This window comes from Aotus nancymaae, unplaced genomic scaffold (genome assembly GCF_030222135.1).
Source record: "Aotus nancymaae isolate 86718 unplaced genomic scaffold, 86718_ANA_hifiasm-v0.15.2.pri h1tg000020l, whole genome shotgun sequence".
NCBI lineage: Eukaryota > Metazoa > Chordata > Mammalia > Primates > Aotidae > Aotus > Aotus nancymaae.
The window spans coordinates 49,635,532-49,658,648 of NW_026988432.1; the positions used below are offsets into that span (position 1 = coordinate 49,635,532).

The 23,117-nt window shown below is 37.7% G+C and overlaps 1 protein-coding gene across 3 annotated transcripts in view; it reads left to right on the forward strand.

Moving 5' to 3' along the window:
- Nucleotides 1-23,117, forward strand: part of CHST9 (carbohydrate sulfotransferase 9) — a 294,555-nt gene that overhangs the window by 124,884 nt on the left and 146,554 nt on the right. For all 3 annotated transcript variants that reach the window (XM_021670007.2, XM_021670006.2, XM_064379319.1), the window contains one exon: nt 15,181-15,225. In XM_021670007.2, the coding sequence (XP_021525682.2) occupies nt 15,181-15,225 (45 nt within the window). Of the gene's footprint in view, nt 1-15,180; nt 15,226-23,117 lie in introns of those variants that run through there.

A 23,117-nucleotide genomic window follows, 5' to 3' on the forward strand; every position in this document is an offset into this window, starting at 1 on the left:
AAATTACTCTTTTCTCTGTCTATCTATTATCACTTTCCCAGGGTTTCCAATGAGCATGTTAAGAACTAAGTTCAGCCTGCCTATTAATACTCAGACCTGATTTTTCTTTACCTATAATTTCTAGCAGTGTCACAACAGAGGTTTTTGTTTGTTTGTTTTTTGTTTGTTTTTAAAGTCACTGTATAGCCCATAGGTATTCAGGATTCTGGGAGATACCTGTTAGGTGTCCCTGGAAACATAATTGGATTGTACACATTTGGGATTGGCTTTTCCTCCTTCCAGAGCCACCCCATTAAAGATGGAACACAATACTACAAGATTTACAGCCCTTCTAGCCTCCCACCTTCACCACCCCCACCACCATCACCCAGATTTGAATATAACTGTTTCAACTGAAGGATAAAACTTCAATAAAAAAATACACATGTCATTTGTAAATAACCTCATAACTTTTTTGAAAAAAATCTATAGCAAATAATGAATTGAGGAGTTTAAAATCAAACTGACAGATTGGGGTTATGTAAGCAACCAGTTCAGATAATTTTATGGAGGGAAAAACTTACATATTTTGCACAACAAAGGAAAAAGAATAGAAATGACCCATTTCCACAAGACTTCAGAGAATATTTTATACACATGTCTATATCCTATAAAATAACGCTAGAAGGAAAGGTTAACTCTGTCCTACTTTATTTACTTCACACCGGTATAGGATTTTTAAAAAGAATTTCTTCAATTTTTAAAATGTACAATAAATTTGATCATGATCATTTATAAAGCTACTTGTATTTAATTTATTTGTATTTTATCTCCTTGGGATAAGTTTTGCTAGGTGTATTTGAGATAGGAAGCTGGAGACTATAAATCAAAAGGATAATTTAAATCAATTTGTGTCTCTCAGTTTTGTACATAAATTAGGCCAGTATCACAAAAATATGAGGGAGCATATGTGGTAAAAAGTGTGATTTGCAAAAGCCCTGAATCTTAATCCAGGATCTAAGGTTTACTAGGGAATCTTGGGCAAGTTTACCTCTCCAAGTCTTCATTTCTTATTTACACACTGTGGACAAAATTTTTCCCCCTTTCTTCCCCTGGGAATGAGCTGAGAATCTAGTGAGACAGCGCACATGTGCTAGTCATCTCTGTGCATTCTTCCAGGAACTACCCTTGGGGTTTTGTCATGATACACCTAACCCTGTAATTGCTGGGCCTGGGGCAAGAGAACTGCTGGGTGAGGTGTCAGAGCCCTGGCAGCAAAGAGTGGTTGGCTCTCAGGTGGTAAAAAGGCTTGACCAACAACAGTATAAGTTTGAAGAGGAAAGTTTTATTAGACAGGAAGAACGCTGCAGTAGAGTGCAGCTTCAGAAAGGGAGGAATGGCCGGGCACAGTGGCTCACACCTATAATCCCAGCACTTTGGAGGGCCAAGGTGGGCAGATCATGAGGTCAAGAGATCAAGACCATCCTGGCCAACATGGTGAAACCCCATCTCTACTAAAAATACAAAAATTAGCTGGGCATGGTGGCCTCCACCTGTAGCTACTTGGGAGGCTGAGAGAGGAGAATTGCCTGAACCTGGGAGGTAAAGGTTGCACTGAGCCGAGATTGCACCACTGCACTCCAGCCTGGTGACAGAGCGAGACTCCATCTTAAAAAAGAAAAAGAAAAAAATAAAGGACTGAGTGTGCCAGTTTGGATTTTCCTTAGGGCTATTTGTGGACCTTAACAGAGGAGCTGAAGGGTGATTTGGACCCTATTAGTCATGTAGGTCATGAGAAATGATTACATTTGTGGATATTTTGGTGCCTTGATGTCAGCAAAGGTTGTACAATGGCTTTCGACATGCTTGCATTCCAGAAATGTATAGAAATTCGAGAAGTCTAATTACTTCTGAATTCCTCAGATAAGGAGTTTTATCTCCAGGTTATCTGCTTGGTGCCCACCAGGTGATCTTTGCTTTCCTCAAGAACTGGCATAGGTCCCCTTTTCTTTCTGTCTTCATCACAGTCCCTCCAGCATTGCCAGGTGCCTCATGCACATGCATTGGGGCCATCGATACACACATCAAAGCCCCAAAAATCCTTTGAACACTCCTCTGGCCTCAGAGCCTATACACCAGAAATGCAATCTGGTCTCCTCCTCCAGAGATCTGATCTGAGCAGAGTTAGGTCAGAGAATTCTGGCATCCCAGGGATTCAGTGCATGATTTAGGAAAGGTGTGGACTCCATAGACAGACACTTGGGCCCTCCACACCGTCTGTGAAAGTGATGGGTGTGAAAGAGAACAAGAGAGGATCCTCTAAAGAGCAGTGCCTGGCTGGGGAAGAGTCTCATCCCTACAATTTTTGAAACTGTCTTAAAGGCAATGCTCTTTCTTTTAGGTTTATTCCTAGTGTATTTAGCATTGAATATTATTTTTGGAGTTGGCTTGTGTATGCTTTCAGCTACAAGTAACTAAAATCTTTAACTTATAAACAAAAAAGGTTAAATAACGTATAACAAGAATCCTGAGGTAGGGTGGTCCAATAGTACATTAATTCAGAGGCTTGGTGACTTCATCCTTGGGGTGTGTTCTCCTCAGTCATTCTTGGAGTGAGTTGGTTTTGTTCTCATATCCCAGGCATCGTGCCAAGATGTGACAACATGCACTGAAGGAAAAGGACATAGTTTCTCCCATGCATCTCTTTTTATTGGCAAGAAAAACCTTTTAATGAAGTTCCTCAACAGAATTCATCTCACCTATAGCCAAATGTGATGGCACATGCCTGTAATCCCAGCTACTTGGGAGGCTGAGGCAGGAAGATCGCTTGAGCCCAGGAATTTGAGTTTAGCCTGCCCAACATAGTGAGACCTCATTTCTAAATAAATAAATAAAAGACCATGTCATTAGCCAGAAATGTCAAATGACCACCTAAACTAAGGGGGATGGGGACCATGATGATTAGTTTACATGTTTTATGCATGTCATATGAGAAGAGGGTTGGGTACCAACGTAAAAAAAGAGGAGAAAGGACTGTGGGTGGACAGGCACTCAGTTGTGTCTTTTACAGTAAATAAAGCCAGAAAGTTACTGCCCTTCCCTGACAATGCCAAATTCTTAGCCTTGTGCAAATCTTAGCTTCCAGTGACTGCATCTAGTTGGAATCCTCTTTTTGATGTTCCCACTCTCTTTCCTGGTGTTCACCTGCATCCACTCCCGGAGTACCCTACTTCCTGCCCTTCTGGTGGGCTGCGCCGTGCCAGTGCCTGGCTTGCTTATTCTAAAGTCAGCAATTGACACTGAACACCAATCAAAGATTTTTCCAGAAAATAGCTTGCTGCCTTAGGCATTCAGACAGTATTTCTCTTCACTCCTGGAGTTGTCTCTTCCTCTACATCTCTATTATTAGGTAGAGGCCAACTTCCAGCCCCCACTTGGAGACACTATCAGTTGCACCAGTTCACAGACTCTTCTCTAGGGCCCCTCTCTGAACCTTGATGTGAATTTCTTCTTTACTTTTTACAATAGCGTTGCAGACATTAAGTGCCTATCTTTCTGTCTCTCACATAATAGGCACTCAACAAAATTTGCTCCGGTTGTTTTCTCCTAAGTGCCCAAGTGGTGGAGAGCCTCTTCTACACCTAAAATGCAGTAGGCAATTAACAATTTTCCTAGTAAACACCATTCAACCAAGTTTACAGGGGATAGTCTTTACAAGATTACAAAGTAGACTACAATGCCTGAAAGCAATAAATCAATATCCACTGATCTAAGCATACTTCTCTTGTTTTCTTCCTTCTGTCCTTGAAATATAAGCTTCCCTGAATGTCTAAGGCCCAAACCTTTGATGTGGGTCAATGTGAAGGAAAAGAAGAGTGTGAAGAGATATTTTTAAGATAAAAGAAGGAAAAACTTCGGGCTAGCAGGATTAAAAATGGTACTGACATCTCAACAAAGAAAATAAAGCTCACCTCTGGCCTCCACCAGCTTTCTCCACAAGCTAATGAGATGATGATTAAGAGCATGGGGAAAAAGAGCAATGAAATGTCCTTGTTTCCCTTAGATGAAAATCTAGGCAGGATCATGTGTTCGTTAGCCACATAAATTGCTATTTGAAGTGAAAAAACTCAGACTTCACAAGCATAGATTCTGATTGGATTCATATCATTACCTTTCCTAATGAAATGTTTCCCGTCGTTGCCTTCATACAGAAAATTAACCCTAAATACTACTAAAGCTCTTAATTCATTATAGATTCTACTAATTGGTCCTTCAGAAGTATATCTACCTAGGGAATACAAGATTATTTTAAATTATTTACCAAAAATTACATTGAATTTTTTGAGTGTTTCAGTTCAGAGGGTTTCTATATATTTCTAATGATATATGGTAAAGTTTTTGAAGCCTAAATGACATATTTTAGTGTCATTGTTTCAAATGGGGACCCCAGTTGATGGTTTACAAATTCTGATGTGCTGGACCACCGGCAACTCTCCACTTTACTTTTACTCCACTTTACAGGATAATAATGTAAAACTCTAATAAAACAAAATATGTAGTAATCTATAGAAATTGTGCTTTAACTGCACTCCTAATAACAGGTTTTATTTTTTCCATGAAAAGGGATAATTTTAGATGCTAAAATGCTGAATAATAGAACATACTTATAGGTATATTGAGCAAACTCTCTTAGGAAAGAAGGCATCTAGATGAGCCCTGCTTTAAAGGAAAAAAAAATCAATTATATATTGATATGTATGTCAATAAATATTCTCATTATAAAAAAAAAGAAAAGCATTGTTTTAACTATTGCTGTGTAACCAAGTATGACAAAACTTAACAACAAAAAACTGATATTTGGCTTGCAGTTTTGTGGCTTTGGGATTTGGGAAAAGTTCAGCAGGGCAGTATGTCTCAAATCTACATAGCGTTTGTTGATGTGACTGGAACTGGAAAATCTCCTTCTACAATGGTTTATTGACCCACGTATATTGCCCCTGGGTTGGGATGGCTGGAACACATGGGAGATGATCACGTACTGTTCAGGCAGCTCTCTTTCCATGTGGCCTCCATGTATGGTTAGCTTGAGCTTTCTTACAGCACGGTGGTCTCAGGGTAGTCTGACTTCCTACATGGCGTTTGGAGCACATTTTTCAAGACAGAAAGTAGAAGCTGCCTGATTCTCAAGGCCTAAGCCTAGAGATTGGCAAAGCATAATTTCTGCTGTATTCAATTGGTTAAGCAAGTTACTAGGCCTGCAAAGATTCAAGGGGAAGGGAACTAAACTCTGCCACTTAATGTGTTACAGTTTTGTTCTAGCCCAGGAGTGAATAAACATATTATGAATAGACCTTTCATTTTACAAAGTAATTCATTCCTGGTTTTCTCAATATAATAAACCCACCAAAGACATTTAGAATATTACATTATTATTTTTAAGTGACTACTCACACCTAACTTACTAGAAACATGTACAATGCTCAGAGGAAAGTACAAATGCTCACATCCCTGCTTTAGTCAGTAGCTGTGGCTTACGTAATTAAGACTAGCATTCCCATTTTGCAAAGCTATTTAAAACCTGGCAATAACTAGATATTTACTATTGCCAGTCTGACTTCAACCTCTAAAGGTCTTCCAAAAATTTCTGCCAAGAAATGACTGCCTCAGAATGAGATCCTGAATATCAAAAGGCTTACTCTAAGATTTAATTCAGTTGGACCAATGTTGGGAATCTAAAAGGGGCTGTTGTTTGTCACATTAATTATCTGCTTGTCAGGTAGATCTCAGTGGAAAGAAATTCTGTACTTGGGAATTTCCAAGATAACCTAAAACTGTTGTTTCTCGTACTGATTTTACTATTTCTTTGCAGAGAGGTCATCCGCCTGCAAATCTTTGAGCATTCAGTTCTTCTCAGGCTTTCTCCACACCATGCCGGATGGCAGACCCCAGGGCTGGAGAGTGCAGATGGAGAGTCAGCCCTGCCAAGGCAGATGGCCGACCTCAGAAGCCCAGAACTATCTGTATCGATATGTTTCTGAAGGGCCAGTTTTCGTATCTCAGTACACACTGTCTGGAGCTCACAGTATTCACTGCGCTCATAATGGCTTTCTCTGCCTAAGCGTCCTAGCAACATATCAACTAAGCAAATCGAAACAGACAGGAGCAAGTGGAATTTATCTAAACCTGCAGGAGGGCAGAGAGGACTCACAGCCATACAGAGGCTATCCTCAATGTCTGCAGAGGCTGGTGTTTCAACATCAGCATGAATCCAGGCAGAAATTATAAAATAAACTCCTTATTCTTTTATACTTTTGACCACACAGAAGCTATGCAGTTTGTACTGTTTTATGTAGGCCCCTACAGACCACTTGGTTTTCAAATTGGGCCAGTTAAACTTCTCTGTTCCTCCTCTTACAATACAGCACGTAAAATCCTCTCACATCCTGTTTGCATAATTTCTTTTGGAATTATTAGAAGATAGTATTTACTTATCTGAATGAAGAGAGCATTGAATCTTGGAAGAGCCAAGTTACTTGTTCCAGATTCTACCACCAATTGTTGAAGAGAACAAGTTCTGGCAGGGAGGTCTCTGAGGTCTAGAGCAGCTCTCCCTTTCTCTTCAGACCACAGTAGAATATTGACAGTCCATAGCTGCTGATCACTCCAAAATGTGAATAGGGATTCAAGCCAGAAAGCCTGCATCCTAAAATCATATGATCTTAGCTCATAACTGGGGAGAATTTTGACATGTAAATTTGTTTTTCATCAAACCAATTTGTATCTGAAAAGAGGATGTGAGGATGAGAGAAAGGAAATTCACTAAAATGGGAAGCCCCTTCTTCCTCAGAAACAAAAAGAAGGAAAGAGAGGAAGATGATGTAAAGATAGCAAAAAACTTCTGAAGTCTTAACTTTATAATATTCATAATAGAAGTCATTGACCTTAAGGATATAAAGAATTATTATATGCTATTAAGGACTAACTGATACAGCATATTTATAAAGAGGAGCATCTAGCAATACACTATTTGCTATGTCCCAGGCACCAAAGTGAGAGCATTATAAATATTATTGTGTCATACACTCAAAAACATGTAGAAATTATTATTAAACACATCATTTTATTTAATCCTCACAGTGACCCTGTGAAGTAGGTACTTGTATTACCCCCATTTCCAGATAAACACAATTCAACTTAGATTAAATAAGGCATGCACAGCCCACAGTGATCAAGTGGCAGAGCTACAAACCGAAGCTCTTCACCACTCTACAAATGTGTCCTTAATCACCACAGCTAATAAGCACAGAAAAGGTAAAATAATCTCTGGATTTATATTCCACTTCTGACATTCATTAACTGGAAGCTTATACATGTGAAAAAAGTTTTGAGCCTGCCTCCACCATCAGAAAATGAAAGTCATTTTTATCTACTCCGTAGAGTTCCTGGGAAAATTAAGTGTCAATAAAATGCCCAACTCATAGTAGGTACTAAATAAATACCTGACAAAAAGAAAAATTCAAGGTCTTTAAGGCTTCTTACTCCTGAAACATTGTGGTTAGATATTTAGAAGTTAAAAAAAAAAAAAAAAAACAGTTGTTTCATTCAAACAAATAATTTGATAAACAATAATTAGCTAGTGAAAAGGCAGTCTGCAGACATCTTTTTAAAAAATAATTTATTCCTGCAACTTTTAAAACCTAGAGACTGATTATATATGGCTTATGAATATTCCCAAACAAATCTTGTGTACACACACACACACACATGCGCACACACACATGAAAGAGAGAAGAGGTGAGAACAAAAAGCACATGTAATAAGAAGATACTCTTGACTTCATTCCAAGATTATGTAGCTCACAGGCATCCCTGGTTAGGATGAGGAGGTAGTCCATCAAACTTCAAATCCAAGTTCCTTTTGCTCTATCATGCTTTTTCTTGTAGGCAGAGATTGACTAAGAAAATCTTGCATTTAGGTGGATTTTATGTATTCATATTCTCTTGTGACAACCAATAAGCAGGAATTTTTGGTGTACTAGCACCCAAGACAGAGGTAATTTTGAAATTATTTTAAAATATTGATAAAGGTATTTTTTTACTATTATTACCCAATTATACACCCCAAAGACTACTTTTCTCAAAAATCTTGCATTGAAATAGCTAAACGTGGCAATAGTGGTGACGTGGGTTTTAGGTCTGGCTCTGCAAATCAACTAGCACTATAATCTAGTTACCCTGTCTATAAAGGAAGCATTTGAAGCATTTCAAGCTCCTTCCTCTCTTAAATCCCAATGAAATAAATAGAACTGAAACTCTACCACCTTCCACTTTTTCTAGTTAACTCAGAAGTACAGAAGCACTACAGATTCTCATTATCCAAAAATATTGCCAGGGTTTTTTTCCATTACAATCTAGGTAAAACAAAAACAACATTAAACAATTCATGGCATTTAGCATTATATTATCTGGTGGTTATGCTCTTCCCCCCTTTTTTAATAAGTAGCATGTGCACAGTAATTTTCATTGTCATGATTCTGTGCCTTCTTCATAGTGCATTTTGCCAAAGAAACATCAGACATAAATGAACATTCTCAGGTATCCTAGCAACAGGATGTGATTAATAATACCTCTCAGAGCAGGGCAGATAAAATGCCTGAAAGTGAATGCAAACTCAGAATTGGCTACTGAGAAATTGGTAGTGCAGTGAGGCAAGCTTCATAAGATACCACGACAGACTTTATTATACAAAGATGGAAGCAAGTAGGAGAGAACATGTTTTGGGAGACTATATTTGAGAATGAAAACACAGTATACATATGTATGTGTGTATATATATACACACACATACATATATAGTGTACATATAAATGTGTATAAACGTGTGCACACACACACACACATATATATATATAATGTCCTTTTCCTGAGAAGAGACATGAGATACTGAGTTATAATACAAATGCCCCTTATTGGTGAGACATCATTAAATTGCCATTTATGTGCCTGTGGTTTGAAAAGATCAGAAACAATCACTGTGATTAAGAGACTACTTCCATACTGAAGTACTGAAATGTACTATAAATTGATATATATGTAATGTTTCTCCATGAAACAATATCCACAACCTCAAGTCTAAAATAGCTTTTAAAAAATACTGAGACTCAGTTTACATAGATAAATAGTCATGAGATGTGGAACTTTAGTGTTCAATTAAATAAATGTTCTTATATAAGAAAAAAAGTTTTATCTTACAAATTCAATTTTTATGAGGTTATGGTCCATTTTTATTCCTCACAAGTGGAGCGCCACATCCAGGTTTAAAGAGAAATAGGATGCAAACCATACTTTAATGTTTTGTTTTTAAACTAGTATCTGTGATAAAATAAAGCACAACTAGGGCAGAATGTGTGTTCATTATTCTGAAAGCCTTTCTATTATTTTATCACCCACTTTTCTAATATAATAGTTTTCTAGGTTGTCAGTTGTGATACACATACCTGCTAAAAGCTTTATTCTTGATTGTACTTTCACTACATTTTAGCAGTACTAAAATTGTCTTCATGTTCTCCAACATTTCAGAGTGAGATGAAGCATTTGTGTTCAAGGCACGATGCTAGGCATCAGGAGAGAGAAAGATGTGGGACTCTCCACTTGTCCTGAAAGAAGCCACCATCCAGTTAGGAAAACAAACACACAACTAATTATGAACCCAAATAAGAATTAGTGCTTTGCCAAAGGCAAAATGAAAGGCTACAGGAGCACAGAAGAAGAGTGCTTCATGCTGAAGGGCATGGAGAGTTTGGGGAGCTGGCCCAAAAGAAAAGACTTCACACATGACTGGCAGCTGAGCTGAGCTCTAAAGGTTGAATAGGGTTTTGATAGGCAGGAGCCAAGTGAGAGGACATTCTAAGAAGCATAAACAGCGTGAATGGGGAGCTGAGGTGGAGGTGTAATTCCTGGTATAATGGGTAACTCCTCTCTGTGGTGCAGAAGGAAAGTTATGGCCAAATTGTCCAAGGTCATAAATTTTATATTAAGAAATGCAGACCTTGATATTTAGGAGTGATTGGATTACAAGGACAGAAAAAAAATAAAAAAAATAAATAAATAACCAGTTAGGAGCCCACAGAAAATAAATAACCCCAGGAACAGATATCAAGTTCATGAACTAGGGTGATGACAGTGAAAAAGGAGAAGATATATCTCAAAGGCCTGATAGAGGGGAATGTATTCGACTGAGGAACAGATTAGATGGGAAGAAAGAGCAACAGGTAGAAGCTGGTGGTTCTTAGGTTTTATGTTTGGGTGCCTGAGCAAGCACCAAAGATGAGCGGTTCTGTAGGGGACTATAATTATTATAATTATTATTTTTTATGGACTCTTTTTCGTTTTTTTTTAACTTTAAGTTCTGGGATACATGTGCTGAATGTGCAGGTTTGTTACATAGGTGTATCTGTGCCATGATGGTTTGCTGCACCTATCAATCTGTCATCTAGGTTTTAAGCCCCACATGCATTAGGTATTTGTTGTAATGTTCTTCCTCCCCTTTCCCCTCACCCTTCAACAGGATGATGTTCCCTGTGTCCACGTGTTCTCACCCCTCAAAAGGGTGTGTGATGTTCTCCTCCCTGTGTCCATGTGTTCTCATTGTTCAACTCACAATTGTGAGTGAGAACATGCGCTGTTTGGTTTTCTATTCCTGTGTTAGTTTGCTGAAGATGATGGTTTCCAGCTTCATCCATGTCTCTACAAAGGACACGAACTCATCCTTTTTATGGCTGCATAGTATTCCACGGTGTATATGTGCCACATAAAGCTCATCATCACTGTTCATTAGAGAAATTGGCACTATAATTATTTAAATTAAGGGCATGTGTTGAAGTGTGGTAGAGGACACAGGTAGAGATTTCCAGGAGGCTTTAAAACCTAAGTAGATTTTGGAGCTAGAGATGTAGTGTCACAGTCATCTATTTTGAGGAAAGTGAACATTGAGAGAATGAGAGATAAGATCACCCATTCAGAGCAAGATAAAGATACTAAAGAAGAAAGCCTAGAGGGTCATCTCCATCTAAACAGTTCAATCTCTGTGTCCATTGATCAATATAATACCATCCTAGTATGTAATTTTTATTTTTCTAATTTGATGTTTGGTGTGTATGTGTGTGGGTGTATATATAAATATATATTTATATATACACCCACATATATATGTAGGTGTTTGTGTGTGTGTGTGTATATACATATATATGTATATACACACACAAACACCTATATATACACACATACATATATGTAACTAAGAAATCCAAGTAGATTCCTATAACAGGACTAATTTATGATAAAACTAATAGGTAGCATTTATATAGCACTTTACAGTTTACAAAGCCCTTTCATGTAACATAGGGGCTGAGAATTGCTTGAGGTCCTCGTAAAAAAAATTACTTGAGGTATTCATAAAAAAAAAAAAAAAGTTGCACCTTCCAGCCTCCCTTTTGAAACATGAGATGCCAGTATTTCATGTAAATTTTGTCCATTTCTTGCTAGCTTACCATAGGGAATTGTTGAATCCTCACAGCATTCCAGAGAAGCAGGCCCTGTTCCCCACCTTACAAATGAGAAAATCAGGGTGACTGATTGATTTGCCTCCAATTAGCATTACTGTAGGTGTAGTATATTAAATGATGAATTATCACAGACTCGTAATATATACAACACTTATCTCAGAATTTAGCAGCTAAAAACAACAATAGACTTATCAGCTCACATGGTTTCTGTGGGGGATTCTGGAATAGCCAACTGGATGGTTCTGGGTCTGACTTTCTCAAGGTTACAGTCAAGATGTTGGCCAGAGCTGCTGTCAGCTGAAGGCTTGACTGGGGCTGGGGAATGGGTTGCTCATATGCCTGTTGATGGTGGCTGCTGGCAAGAGGCCTTTGTTCCTCCTTGGCTGTTGACAGGAGGCCTCAGTTCCATGCCACATGAGCCGGCCTCTCTATAGGGCTGCTTGAGTGTCCTTACGGCATATTATCTGGCTTGCCCCAGAGAAAGTGATCCAAAAGAAAGGAAGATTGAAGTCACAGTTTTTTGTTGTTCTTGTTTTTTGAGATGGGGTCCTGCTTTGTTGTTCAGGCTAGAGTGCTGTGGTGCAATCATAGCTCATGGTAATCTCAAACTCCTGAGCTCAAGTGATCCTCCTGCCTCAGCCTTCCAAAGCACAGAGTTTACAAGCGTGAGCCACCACACCCAGCCTGGAAGGCACAATTTTCTTAAGGCCCAACCTCAAAATCCCACTCTATTATTTCCATAAAATCCTTGATTACACAGTCAGTCTAATTCAGTGGGGATTACACAGGACATGAATATTGAAAGAAGAAAAGATGGAAATCATTGGGGACACCTTGATCACTACACCATATTATTTATCTCAAATACATACACCTTCGACTTTCAGAATGAGTGACTCACTCTAACATAGGTTAAAGACACTCCGAAAAGATGTTTTTCTTTACATATTTTACAATTCAAGCCTTGAATACCATTTTTTTAAATTTATGAAAATGTCCGAGGCCTCTAATATTCATAAGTGAATAATCAAACAGTAGGCATTGGCTTGCCCAGTGGAAAACTTAAATGAGGAGGTGTACTGTCACTCTTGGTAATGAACGAGGCCTTTAAATGGATTCTTCATGTTATTTATCTGTTGGAATCATTGAAATAAATTGCATCAAACAAGTCCTCTGGAAATCACCCAAATGAATATAACATGCCATTAATCAAGGTGCCAGTTAAATGAATTCTACACTTTTGGCAGCAACACAAGGGAAGATTGTACATTTTTTCACCTTTTATTTTAGGATTTTAAAAGACTTGAAGAGCTGGTAGAAAAACTTGGATAAAGTTTACATTTAGCTTCAACATGTGGCCTAACTTCTCAGCAACTAGCTCCAGCTGTGGAATGTTGATAGATGACAAAAAAGTGACAGCTGGAAGGATGGCCCTCACTTATCCCAAACCATGGTCCTCTCCTCCACTGTGGTGTTCATACACACCATTACCCAGTTGCACAGTTTCCTACCTAAGTCTGTAATATGCTTACATTTTCCATAGCTTAGCAAAAACGCTGAGTTGACTTCTATTCAAGCTATTGCCCCATATCACTTATTCGACTCATCTGGAGGCTGCCAAATTTGATAGAAAGGAAAAGAAGCTGTATCCTCAGCTCCACTTCCTTATCACCCACTTACTTCCCAGGCCCTCGCAGTCTCTCTCTTGTGTTCTTCACCCACTCTCTGCTAAAACTACTCTCTCACAATCTAGCAACAGTATGTTAACTCAGCAAGTAGTAGCAACATGCTATTGAAGACCCCCATACTTCTAAAACTTGATTTGTGGTACAGGACTCTGCACTTTGTTCAGCTCCCTGGATCTCAGCTGCTTCTGCCTTCCAATGGACCTACATCATAAAACAAAAGCAGCCGTCATGTTACCTTAGTTATTGTCCTCTACCTACTCCTCTGTGCTGCCTGCCTTTATGCCCCATTCACTCCTTCGGCCTCAGCTGTCTTCTTATGATGAACATTTCTTGCATCTGTAATTTCAACTTGGATTTTTTTAATGTATTGAGACTTGTTTTATGACTGAGCACATGGTCAATCTTAAAGAATGTTCTGTGCACAGATGAGAAGAATGTGTATTCTGTGGTTGCTGGATGGTAGATGTCTGTTAGGTCCATTTGGTCAAAAGTTCATTTAAGTCCACAGTTGCTTTGTTAGTTGCCTGCCTCGATGACTTGTCTGATGCTGTCAGCGGCCTGTTGAAGTCCCCCACTATTATTGTATGGCTGTATCTCTTTTCTTAGATATAGTAGTATTTGTTTTACAAGCCTGGATGCTCCAACAAAGGCCTCCTCCAATGTCAGATGCATATATATTAAGATAGTTAAATTTTCTGACCTCTTACAAGCTCCAGGTCCCCATAGTGCTTCAAAGTCAGTAGGTCTAACACTGAACGTGTCATTCCCAGCCCCATCACATTCTATAACACCATTTCCCCAACTTTCATCTCTATGCCCAAAGTCACCTAGCTAACCACACATCCTGACTTCTCCTCCTTCCTGGCAACTCACATTTTATAAATCGCTGGGCCCTATTATTTCGGCCTCTCCACTGTCTCTTGCATCCATGCCTTCCCTCCTTTCCATTCCCACTGCCTTGACTCAGTCCACCCTTTCATTACCTTGTGCCTGACCTCTAGGATAGTCCTCCTCCTATGCACTGCTGTAAGTGTGCAAGGTCTTGCTGAAATACCCTGTCCAATTAGCCCATATTGTTTCCTTTGCCAAGAATCAGTCATTTCTCTATTTCAGATTTCTAAAATCCCATTTGTATCTCAAGGTCAAAATCAAATACCACTTTCTCCATAACTTCATGAGCACCCCTCCTTTCTTAAAATAACTGCTTCAGCTGGGTGTGGTGGCTCACGCCTATAATCCCAGCACTTTGGGAGGCCAAGGGGGGCAGATCACCTGAGGTCAGGAGTTCGAGGCCAGCCTGGCCAACATGGTGAAACCCCGTCTCTACTAAAAATACAGAAAATTAGCCAAGCATAGTGATGAGCACCTGTAATCCCAGCTACTCAGGAGGCTAAGACAGGAGAATCACTTGAACCAGGGAGGCAGAGGTGTCAGTGAGTCAAGATCGTGCCATTGTACTTCAGCCTGGGCAACAAGAGTGAAACTTCATCTCAAAAAGAAATAAAATAAAAAATAGCTGCTTCATCATCTCATATCTTTAAGCATTCTATACCTTTTGAGGCACATCTCACTTCATGTTGTATTGTCTGTCCTTTCTATTTTTTCAAGTGGGTTGTAAGAAGGCATAGTCTTATTTAGCTGTTTTCCCCATAGTGCTTTCTATGGGGATTTGCCCTTTGTAGGTTTATTGTTGAGTAAATGACTCTTACTAACAAGATTTTTAAAACCCAACAGCACGTTTAATGCATACTTATTTATTTTTGACTTTCATAAATTGGTTTGCAAGCGGTTCTCATGCCTGTCGGCTGAGACCAGTCATCTCTAGAAGCACATTGGACGTGGCTGAAGTAGTGATTGTGTTTGGAAATTGCCATAAACTGGGCTTTCATCTTATTTTCATCATATTCTCATGGCTCCATGCTGTAACTTTTCTGTCACTTCTCATTTCAGGGAGAGTGGAGAAGAGAGGAGAACAAAAACTTCAGGTAACTTCAGGTAAGATTTTATCTAATGGACTCCAGCTTTATTTCCTGATTTTATTTCCATTTCACCTTTAAAATTTTGTAAATTTATTATTCAAAAACTCACACTAAAAGTAAGAGTTTATGGTTCTTGAACTGATCAATATTAATTTAATTAAAATAAATTCATACATTTAGCCTTTTCACTTTCACATCAATCAGTTATACCCTTTTCATGCAATCACTACATTTAAAAGAAAATGAGATGGAATATTGTTTAATTTTTCCATGATTATCTATTTAAAGGTAAGTCTTGCAACCACCAGTATTAAAATACAGACATTGTAATAGTTGACAACCAGTTTATTTTCCCAAATGACTATGAATCTCAATTTTATTTCTTAAAACTGCTTATGTATTAGATGTTTTTTGGGACAGTGTTAACTGATAAGCATCTTTATATTTTGGAGGAATTTTAAGAATGCCTTCACTTCTAAATTCATATGGATTCAAAAGTGAATTATGCTTTGGCAGAGTGCTATTGCACATAGTAGGGGGTCAATCTTTGCCAATTAATACAAAATTAAGTTTTTACATTTTCATGTTTCCATTTCTTGCCTTTTGGCTTAAAGTTATGAGGCAAGATAGATTTTCATTTACCAAGTCAATCTTTGCCTAGGAGCAGTGTTCCAGCTCACAATGCCCAGAAATTGCCAACAATTCGAGAGAATGTTAACTTGGCACGTGTAGCTACTCCCACCATCCTTTCCGAGTTTCCACCAACCCACTACTCCTGTGATAAGTGAGAGCTACCAATCACTCCCATCCACTAGCTTCTTTTAGCTTCATTTCTTGTCTGGTAATAAGGTATTATGTGTGTTTCCAAAAAGTCAGTATAGTCAATGGAAGACAAAGATCCATCTTAATCTAAAAGTGTATAAACAGAATAAGCTCCTATCTCTGTTCTCCTTCCTAACCTTAGCATTCATTTCAGATAAGTGGGCAACTTAATACTTGTATAAATTTTCTGTTAAATATTATTGTTTGTGTTCTCTGGAAATCTTTTAAAGCCTGATCATGAACATACACACACACACACACACACACACACACACACAATTGTGAAGGCAAGCAAGTTTCTGAAAGTGTCTGATTCCCTCACAGGTGTGATTACTTTCATTATTGTTCCTTGTGGGGAAATTATTTATACAGCTTCTAAAATGCTATTGCCATGATGCTGTAAGTACTGCCTTCTTAGTTAAAGAAAATTCATAGTTGGAAGAAAGCTAAATTGGCCAAAGTGTTACATCTGATGCCTCTTTAGATTCTCTCCATAGTCATGGCTTCGAAAATTCTGTGTGATCCAGGTTAGAGACAGAGGCAGGACAAGAACTCAGGCATCTTCACTCCCTGTCCTTTCCTGTAACCCCAACATGCTAACCTTTCTTTTCAAAACAAAGTGCTAGTCATTGTAATGCTTTGTTCAGTTACTTGCTTAATAAAACACTTTTCAACAATTGGAAAATCTTAAAGGCAACAGCATCTTTGATAGGGAACACAAGTCACTAGGGTTATGAGAAAACTCCCTTTACTAGTGGAATTTTTACTAACTTGCCCTATCTGATTCATAGCTTGTCAATTGCCTGATTTCTATGAGAGAGTAAAGTCTACAATAACTAATGGATAGAGCCCATATTCTAGGGAAATCATAGAGGTCTCCTAATCATTTCAAAAGACAACAAATCATGCCCTCAAGAAATCTACATTTGTAAAGATAGTCTGAGTTTTCAAGATTGGAACATGCTGTTTGCCCTTATAGTCATAAATACTACAATCAGTCTGTGGTGCTGGCCTGAATGAACGCTTCTTCAGATAAAGTGTGTGGCTCAGATGCCAAAAACATCACGCACACTCCTATTTCTGACATCCTGCTTGGAATTTTTTGCATCTTTGTTTATTTTTCTCAGATTCTATGTTCTGCCTCCTCAGTTACTATATACCCCGCACCCTCTTGTTTATAGCTGAGTCCATCTCCCGGCTAAGAAAGACCAATATTAGGTTCTGGGCCCTTTCAATCTACCCTATCCTATTGCACTAAATGTATAATAATTGAAACAAAAAAAATTTAGAAAACAATATTTTAGACAGAATATTCCTGTTAAAACTGGGACCCACCAAGACATAAGGTTAATTCTTTGTTAAAGAGTCTTCCACTAAGATAAAAGTTACACAGAAGTCACTTTTTGTTTAGGATAAGAAGTAACTTCATAACAAGGAAACGTCTCTAGGACTGGAAAGAATGAGATTATGTTTGTAAACATGTGCAGGGATTGGGTACCCCCATAAAGAATATTGACAAGAGATTCATGAAGAGTTTGGTTAAATCATTGCTGAAGTTTTTTCTAATTTTGTGTCTATGATTCTACTGCCATTTTCACTTAAATGAAATGTCTCTACTATGTATATTGGGGTCAGCAAAACTTAAGTGGCTTACATTTCATTATGTAACTAATGAATCATGTTCCAAAGATTACACTAACTTAGTTTGGACTGAGTTTCTCAGTAAAGCATCTAGCTGATGGTGCTAAGACTATGGAATAAAACCGTCCTGTAGTCTATTTAGTGACTTCTATTTAGAGTCGTTCTATACTGATTGCAATCCTGGCTATTGATTCACGTATGATGCTATTTTCATAAGCCAGAAATAACTCACAAGAAAATATGTATAACTTGGTATCATTCATTGTCATTTTTGAAAACCCATTTAAATCATATGCCCTGTGATGCTAAGTTTGGAAGTCTATGTCATATCCATACAGTATGGTTAGAAATATCAAAACTAAATTTGATGATTTGGCTTGGTAAAGAATATTATAAAATATATGGTGGTATAATGATAAATGGACAAATATGAGGATGCAAATGCCTGATGTCGTCGATTTTTTATTTTCCCTTGATTCTCTGCACCAGAAAATTTTTTACAAAAGATCAGCTATTTCATAGATGTAAAAATTCCATTGTTTGAAGTACCTTTATCTGATCAGAAGAAAGACCTCTTTGGGGGCCATGGAATTCACAGTATTAGAAAGCAACACAGCATAAAATGCAAAGAAGAATTCTTGTGAAGAAGAGTGCATTATAAATTATTGTTTAGAAAAAGCTATGTTAGGATGCTTACTAATGTAAACTAGGGGGAACACTATCTGTTAAATCTATATTCACACATTTCCAAGGAGAAGAACCCTTTCAAATTCAGTTAAGTGTAATGGAAAGAATAGCCCTAGTGGATGACAGAATGGAGAAATCAATTGCATATTTTTCATTTCTGACATTAGAGCATCCCTAAAGTTAGAAATGGTTTGTTCATTTGCATAATTTGTGAAAAGCTACCCATTGAGAGGAACAGTGTTATTTTTTTTCTCAACTCAAAAAGTGAAATTCATTATTGGAAATTTAGCAAATGTAGAACATTTGCTTTGCAAGCTCAGTCCCTTGCTGCTTACAAAATGCAACACACTCAAAAAGACTGAGTGTGTTGCTTCTTGGAAATGTTCTACAACAGCAATGGCACCTCCATTTAAAAAAATTGTAATACACATTGAACACGCAGTCATTCAGGATAAAAAACAATAGCTAAGTAGATACTGAATAAAATCTTCCATCTGTGCATGAATAACATGTTCACTTTAGTATATGTCACATTTATTAAATACAAATAATAGCACATTTAGCATGATTTTTATCTATGCTATTTCCATTTTTATAGTGTTTTTGCCATAGTTCCTATCTACTATCCAAAAAACCTTAAAAATTAAGAGTGAGAAATACCTAATTTGTCATAGTTTTAATTATTGGTGACCAACATTAAATATATGAAGTTAGCAGGTAGAAGACATTGTGACAAATACATTTAAGTAAACTATTATCCTTGAAAAACCGATCGTTTTAGACATCAGCATTTTGCAATATTTTACATGTTTCATTTTCACTTTGAGAATCATTATTCCAGTTAGAATCAAGCTTAAAATGCTTATCTCCTAACTTGTTCATAGCTTATAAAAGCGCTTTTCTTGACAGCAACTCAGGTACCACGAAAGGGGCAGAGAAAGAATCTGAGGGATTTATAAATTTATACTTTCAATTTGATAAATATTTCAATTGTCCAGGACTTGTGGTTAACATCAGAGATGAAAAGACAAATAAGATGTGGGATAAATATCCTTAATTCACTCACTTTCAGTTCAGGGAGAAAAGCAAGTACATATGATTACAACATGGTGTCAAGAGTGCCTTTTAGAGAATGATGTACAAGGTATCGTGAGGAATTCAGGGAGGACTTCCTGGAATAGGCAACACTTGAGTCAATCCTTGAAGAAAGCATTGGAATAGTTTACCAGGTTTAAAAAAAAGGGGAAATGGCTGGCTGTCCAAAGGAATGTGTTTATGCAAACTGAACAAATTTGAAACACAAAGTAGTTAATGAAAGAGAAATTGCCAGAGAGATGAAGGTAGTAGGAAAAGGTAGTGGCCTATTGAGGGAAAGTTTAGTGATTTAATAAAACTGGAGCAGAGTCATAAACAAGAGGTGGGAGATGTGGCCAAACAGTAGACACACGCCAGAATCAGCAAGGACCATCTGTGCCATTCCATGGAGTTTGGACTTTACGCAGTAAGTGCCGAAAGCTAATGAAGTGCAATAGAATCCATTTGCATTTTCTAAAAGTCTCTCCAGAAGAGAGATTTCTAAAAATCTCAGTGGAAATATGGATTGGAAGAGAAATTGACAGGAGGCAAGGAAATCAGGGGCATATCATTTTAATTAAGCTGTCTGGAGAGAACTGACTGTGCTCCTGTCTTCCCAACTCTGCATTCAGTAAGGTCATGTAGGGAGCTTAAAATTGGCCATGGTGGGAGTATTTACATCATGGAAATTGGCAAACACTACAAATCAGGGTCCATTCAGTTTTAAACATTGACCAGTGTGTCCCTGGATCTAGGTCTGTGTGATAGCAAAGCCTGGGCATTTCCCACTGCCCTGCTATGTGACTTGGTCGTCACTTGGGTTAGCTAATAGATGGCAGAGTTGAGTCTTGAACCCAGACCTGGGATCCACATCTGGCCTAACACAGACCCCAAGGGATTGCTGAAAAAGAAGCAAAATATTTTTTCCTAAGATCCTATGCCCAGTGGCCCAGGGTGGTATAAACAAAGTCTCATATTTTTCCATCCTGTAATTCTAAGCTACCAGTTTTCTGCCTTGGCCTTCCAGGCAATCCATCTCCAGCATGTTTGCTTTTTTAAGCAGCTTTCCTGAAGACCTGGCTCTCTGAACTATGTTAATGAATTCTATTTTAAAAGGTAACAAATTTTCTCTGGGTTTATGGTTTCAGAACAATATTTATTGTTGAATGAAATAAAGTCTGTTAGATGCATTTTCCCATCCACAAAATGGAAGACTTACACTTGGGCTGTTCATTAGAAGAAGCCCTACGGATTTTATTTTTAAACAATCTTCATTTTGCAGCCAGTCGAATTTATGATAGAGAATGAATAACAACAGAGCTGTGCCACATTATTTTTAAAATACCTTAAATTTTATTGTATAACAGTAGATTTAAAGGAATGTGTGTATGCAAACTAAACAAATCTGAAATACTAAGTAGCTAATGAAGGAGAAATTGCCATGCCACACCACATAGTCAAACTACAGATATGAACACAACTACCTGAAATTCCCTCCACATATTTAATGATTAATTTGGATTGCTATTATAGTACACTGAACAGGATTTATCTACACACAGTTGAGACTTGAAACATGCTTTCTTTAGGTGGCAGAGGAAGAATATTATCTTCAGCTGCCTCACAATAAATTTCACAGCATGCCTCATTGTGTAACTGAAAAAGAGAAACTTTTATCCGTGTTGATTCTTTCACAAACAACATGTATGTGTTTCTTGCATCCAGAAGAGGAAATGGAGAATAATTTCATAATCTGTTTTAGCCAAAAATTACTTTAGACTTTCATCTTCAATTAAATATAGTATTACAAATATAAGTCACAAGGAATTCTTAATTGAAATAGAAAGTAACTTCAAATATAAATGAACATTCAAGAGCTAGACAATAAATCTCATCAAGGCAGCATGAGATGAAGCAGTTCTCGACAAAATTAGGCCCATGCTATTAGGCTCATAAGTATGTGTTGAATGATCAACTAATTTATCATGAAAGTTGTATCAAAGGGCAACCTACATGTGTTTAGCTCTGTATCAGTCAATATAATAATGACAGTAACTACACTCTTAGGTGACATGACCCGTAATTAAAGCTTCTGGGTAAATGCATATTTTGACTAGCTAAAAGTGTCATTTATATAAACAAAGGATTACAAATGCACACAGAAATAGAATATCAGAGATCCTCAGGCTGGCCTGTGAAAGGAGTCTTAAGTCATACCTGATTTTCCCACAGGGGAAAAAAATGAGGTGGTTATTTCTAAGCAAGAAACAGATGCCTAACTTGTTCTTTTAAACAGAAATGACCACAAACATTTTAATCAACTGTAAATGATATACTTGTATGCTGTGCAACTTAAAACCTTCTAAAGTGAATGTATGTCACTTGAGCCATGCAGTACAGAAGTCAATCATATAAATTGTCCTATTATTTCACTGAAAATCCCCAGATAAGAGCTTGTGTAGGACAACAGAGAAGGCATGAAACTCTAAGGAAACATGAAACACTTGATGTCCACTCACCCCAGAAGTGAGGTTATGACTTGAGTGGCAGTTGGAGGAATTCCAAGAAAGGCTAAGCCTTAGTGGGAAAATAGGCCAACAAAGGCAGGTTCCTGTTGTGAGGGACACCAGAACCACAGGTCTCTTTCACAAGCAGTTGAGTGATCTGATTAATTAATTCACACTGAGAGGTTATAGATGACCATGAATTACTACATTATTGAGTGTAGCTAGCATATCTAAATGTTCTTAGAAGTGATCCCAGTGTCTTGGCTTCCATTTGGACCATTTAAAGGACGGGATGATCCTGACCATGTTCCATGCCTTTGTTTGAACATCTTTCCATTGTTTGAGTCCCTTCCAAATGTCTCTTGAATGCCATCTGCCCTAGCTTACCTTCATTTCCTTACACGTCTTTACTATGGCCTAGTTATTAATATGACTATAAATCTCTAATACATTTCACCCTGCATAGAAATGATCTATATTTCTCAGTCAGATATAATCCTTTCCTCCTCCAAAATGTCCCTGAAATGCAATTTTATCACACTTTCTCTGAAAACACAGTTCTCTGTTTCACTGATATCCAGAGACAAACAAAACACCACATTCAAAATCTGACTTTATTTAATGCACTTTTATCTTGTTTTCTCTGGCCATTTTTCTTACCTAATCTGCTAGCTTTCTTGCCATTTAAAAATGCTCATTCAAGGACATATAGATAAGCAAATATGAACTACATTAAATTGAATATTTTTCCTTAGCCTTCATGGTAGCTTGAAATGGACTATATCTTTCTGGAGCAATAAGAGCAATATAGTCATATGATGTTTAAACATTTTTTAATTTATTTTTTAAAATTGTAAAATATACATAAGACCTACCACTTTAACCATGTTTATGTGTGAAAATGTTAGGTGGCATTAAGTATATTCACATTGTTGTGCAACTGTCATCGCCACCCATTCACAGAAATCTTTTCATCTTGCACAACTGAAACTCTGTAATCTTTAAACAGTAACTCTCCATTCTTCCATCCCTCTGTCTCTGGCCAGCATGATTTCACTGTCTGTCTCTGTAAATTTGACTACTCTGGGTACTTGATATAAGTAGAATCATACAATATCTGTGTTTTTGTGACAGGCTAATTTCATAACATCGAATTTCATCCACGTTGTGGAATGTG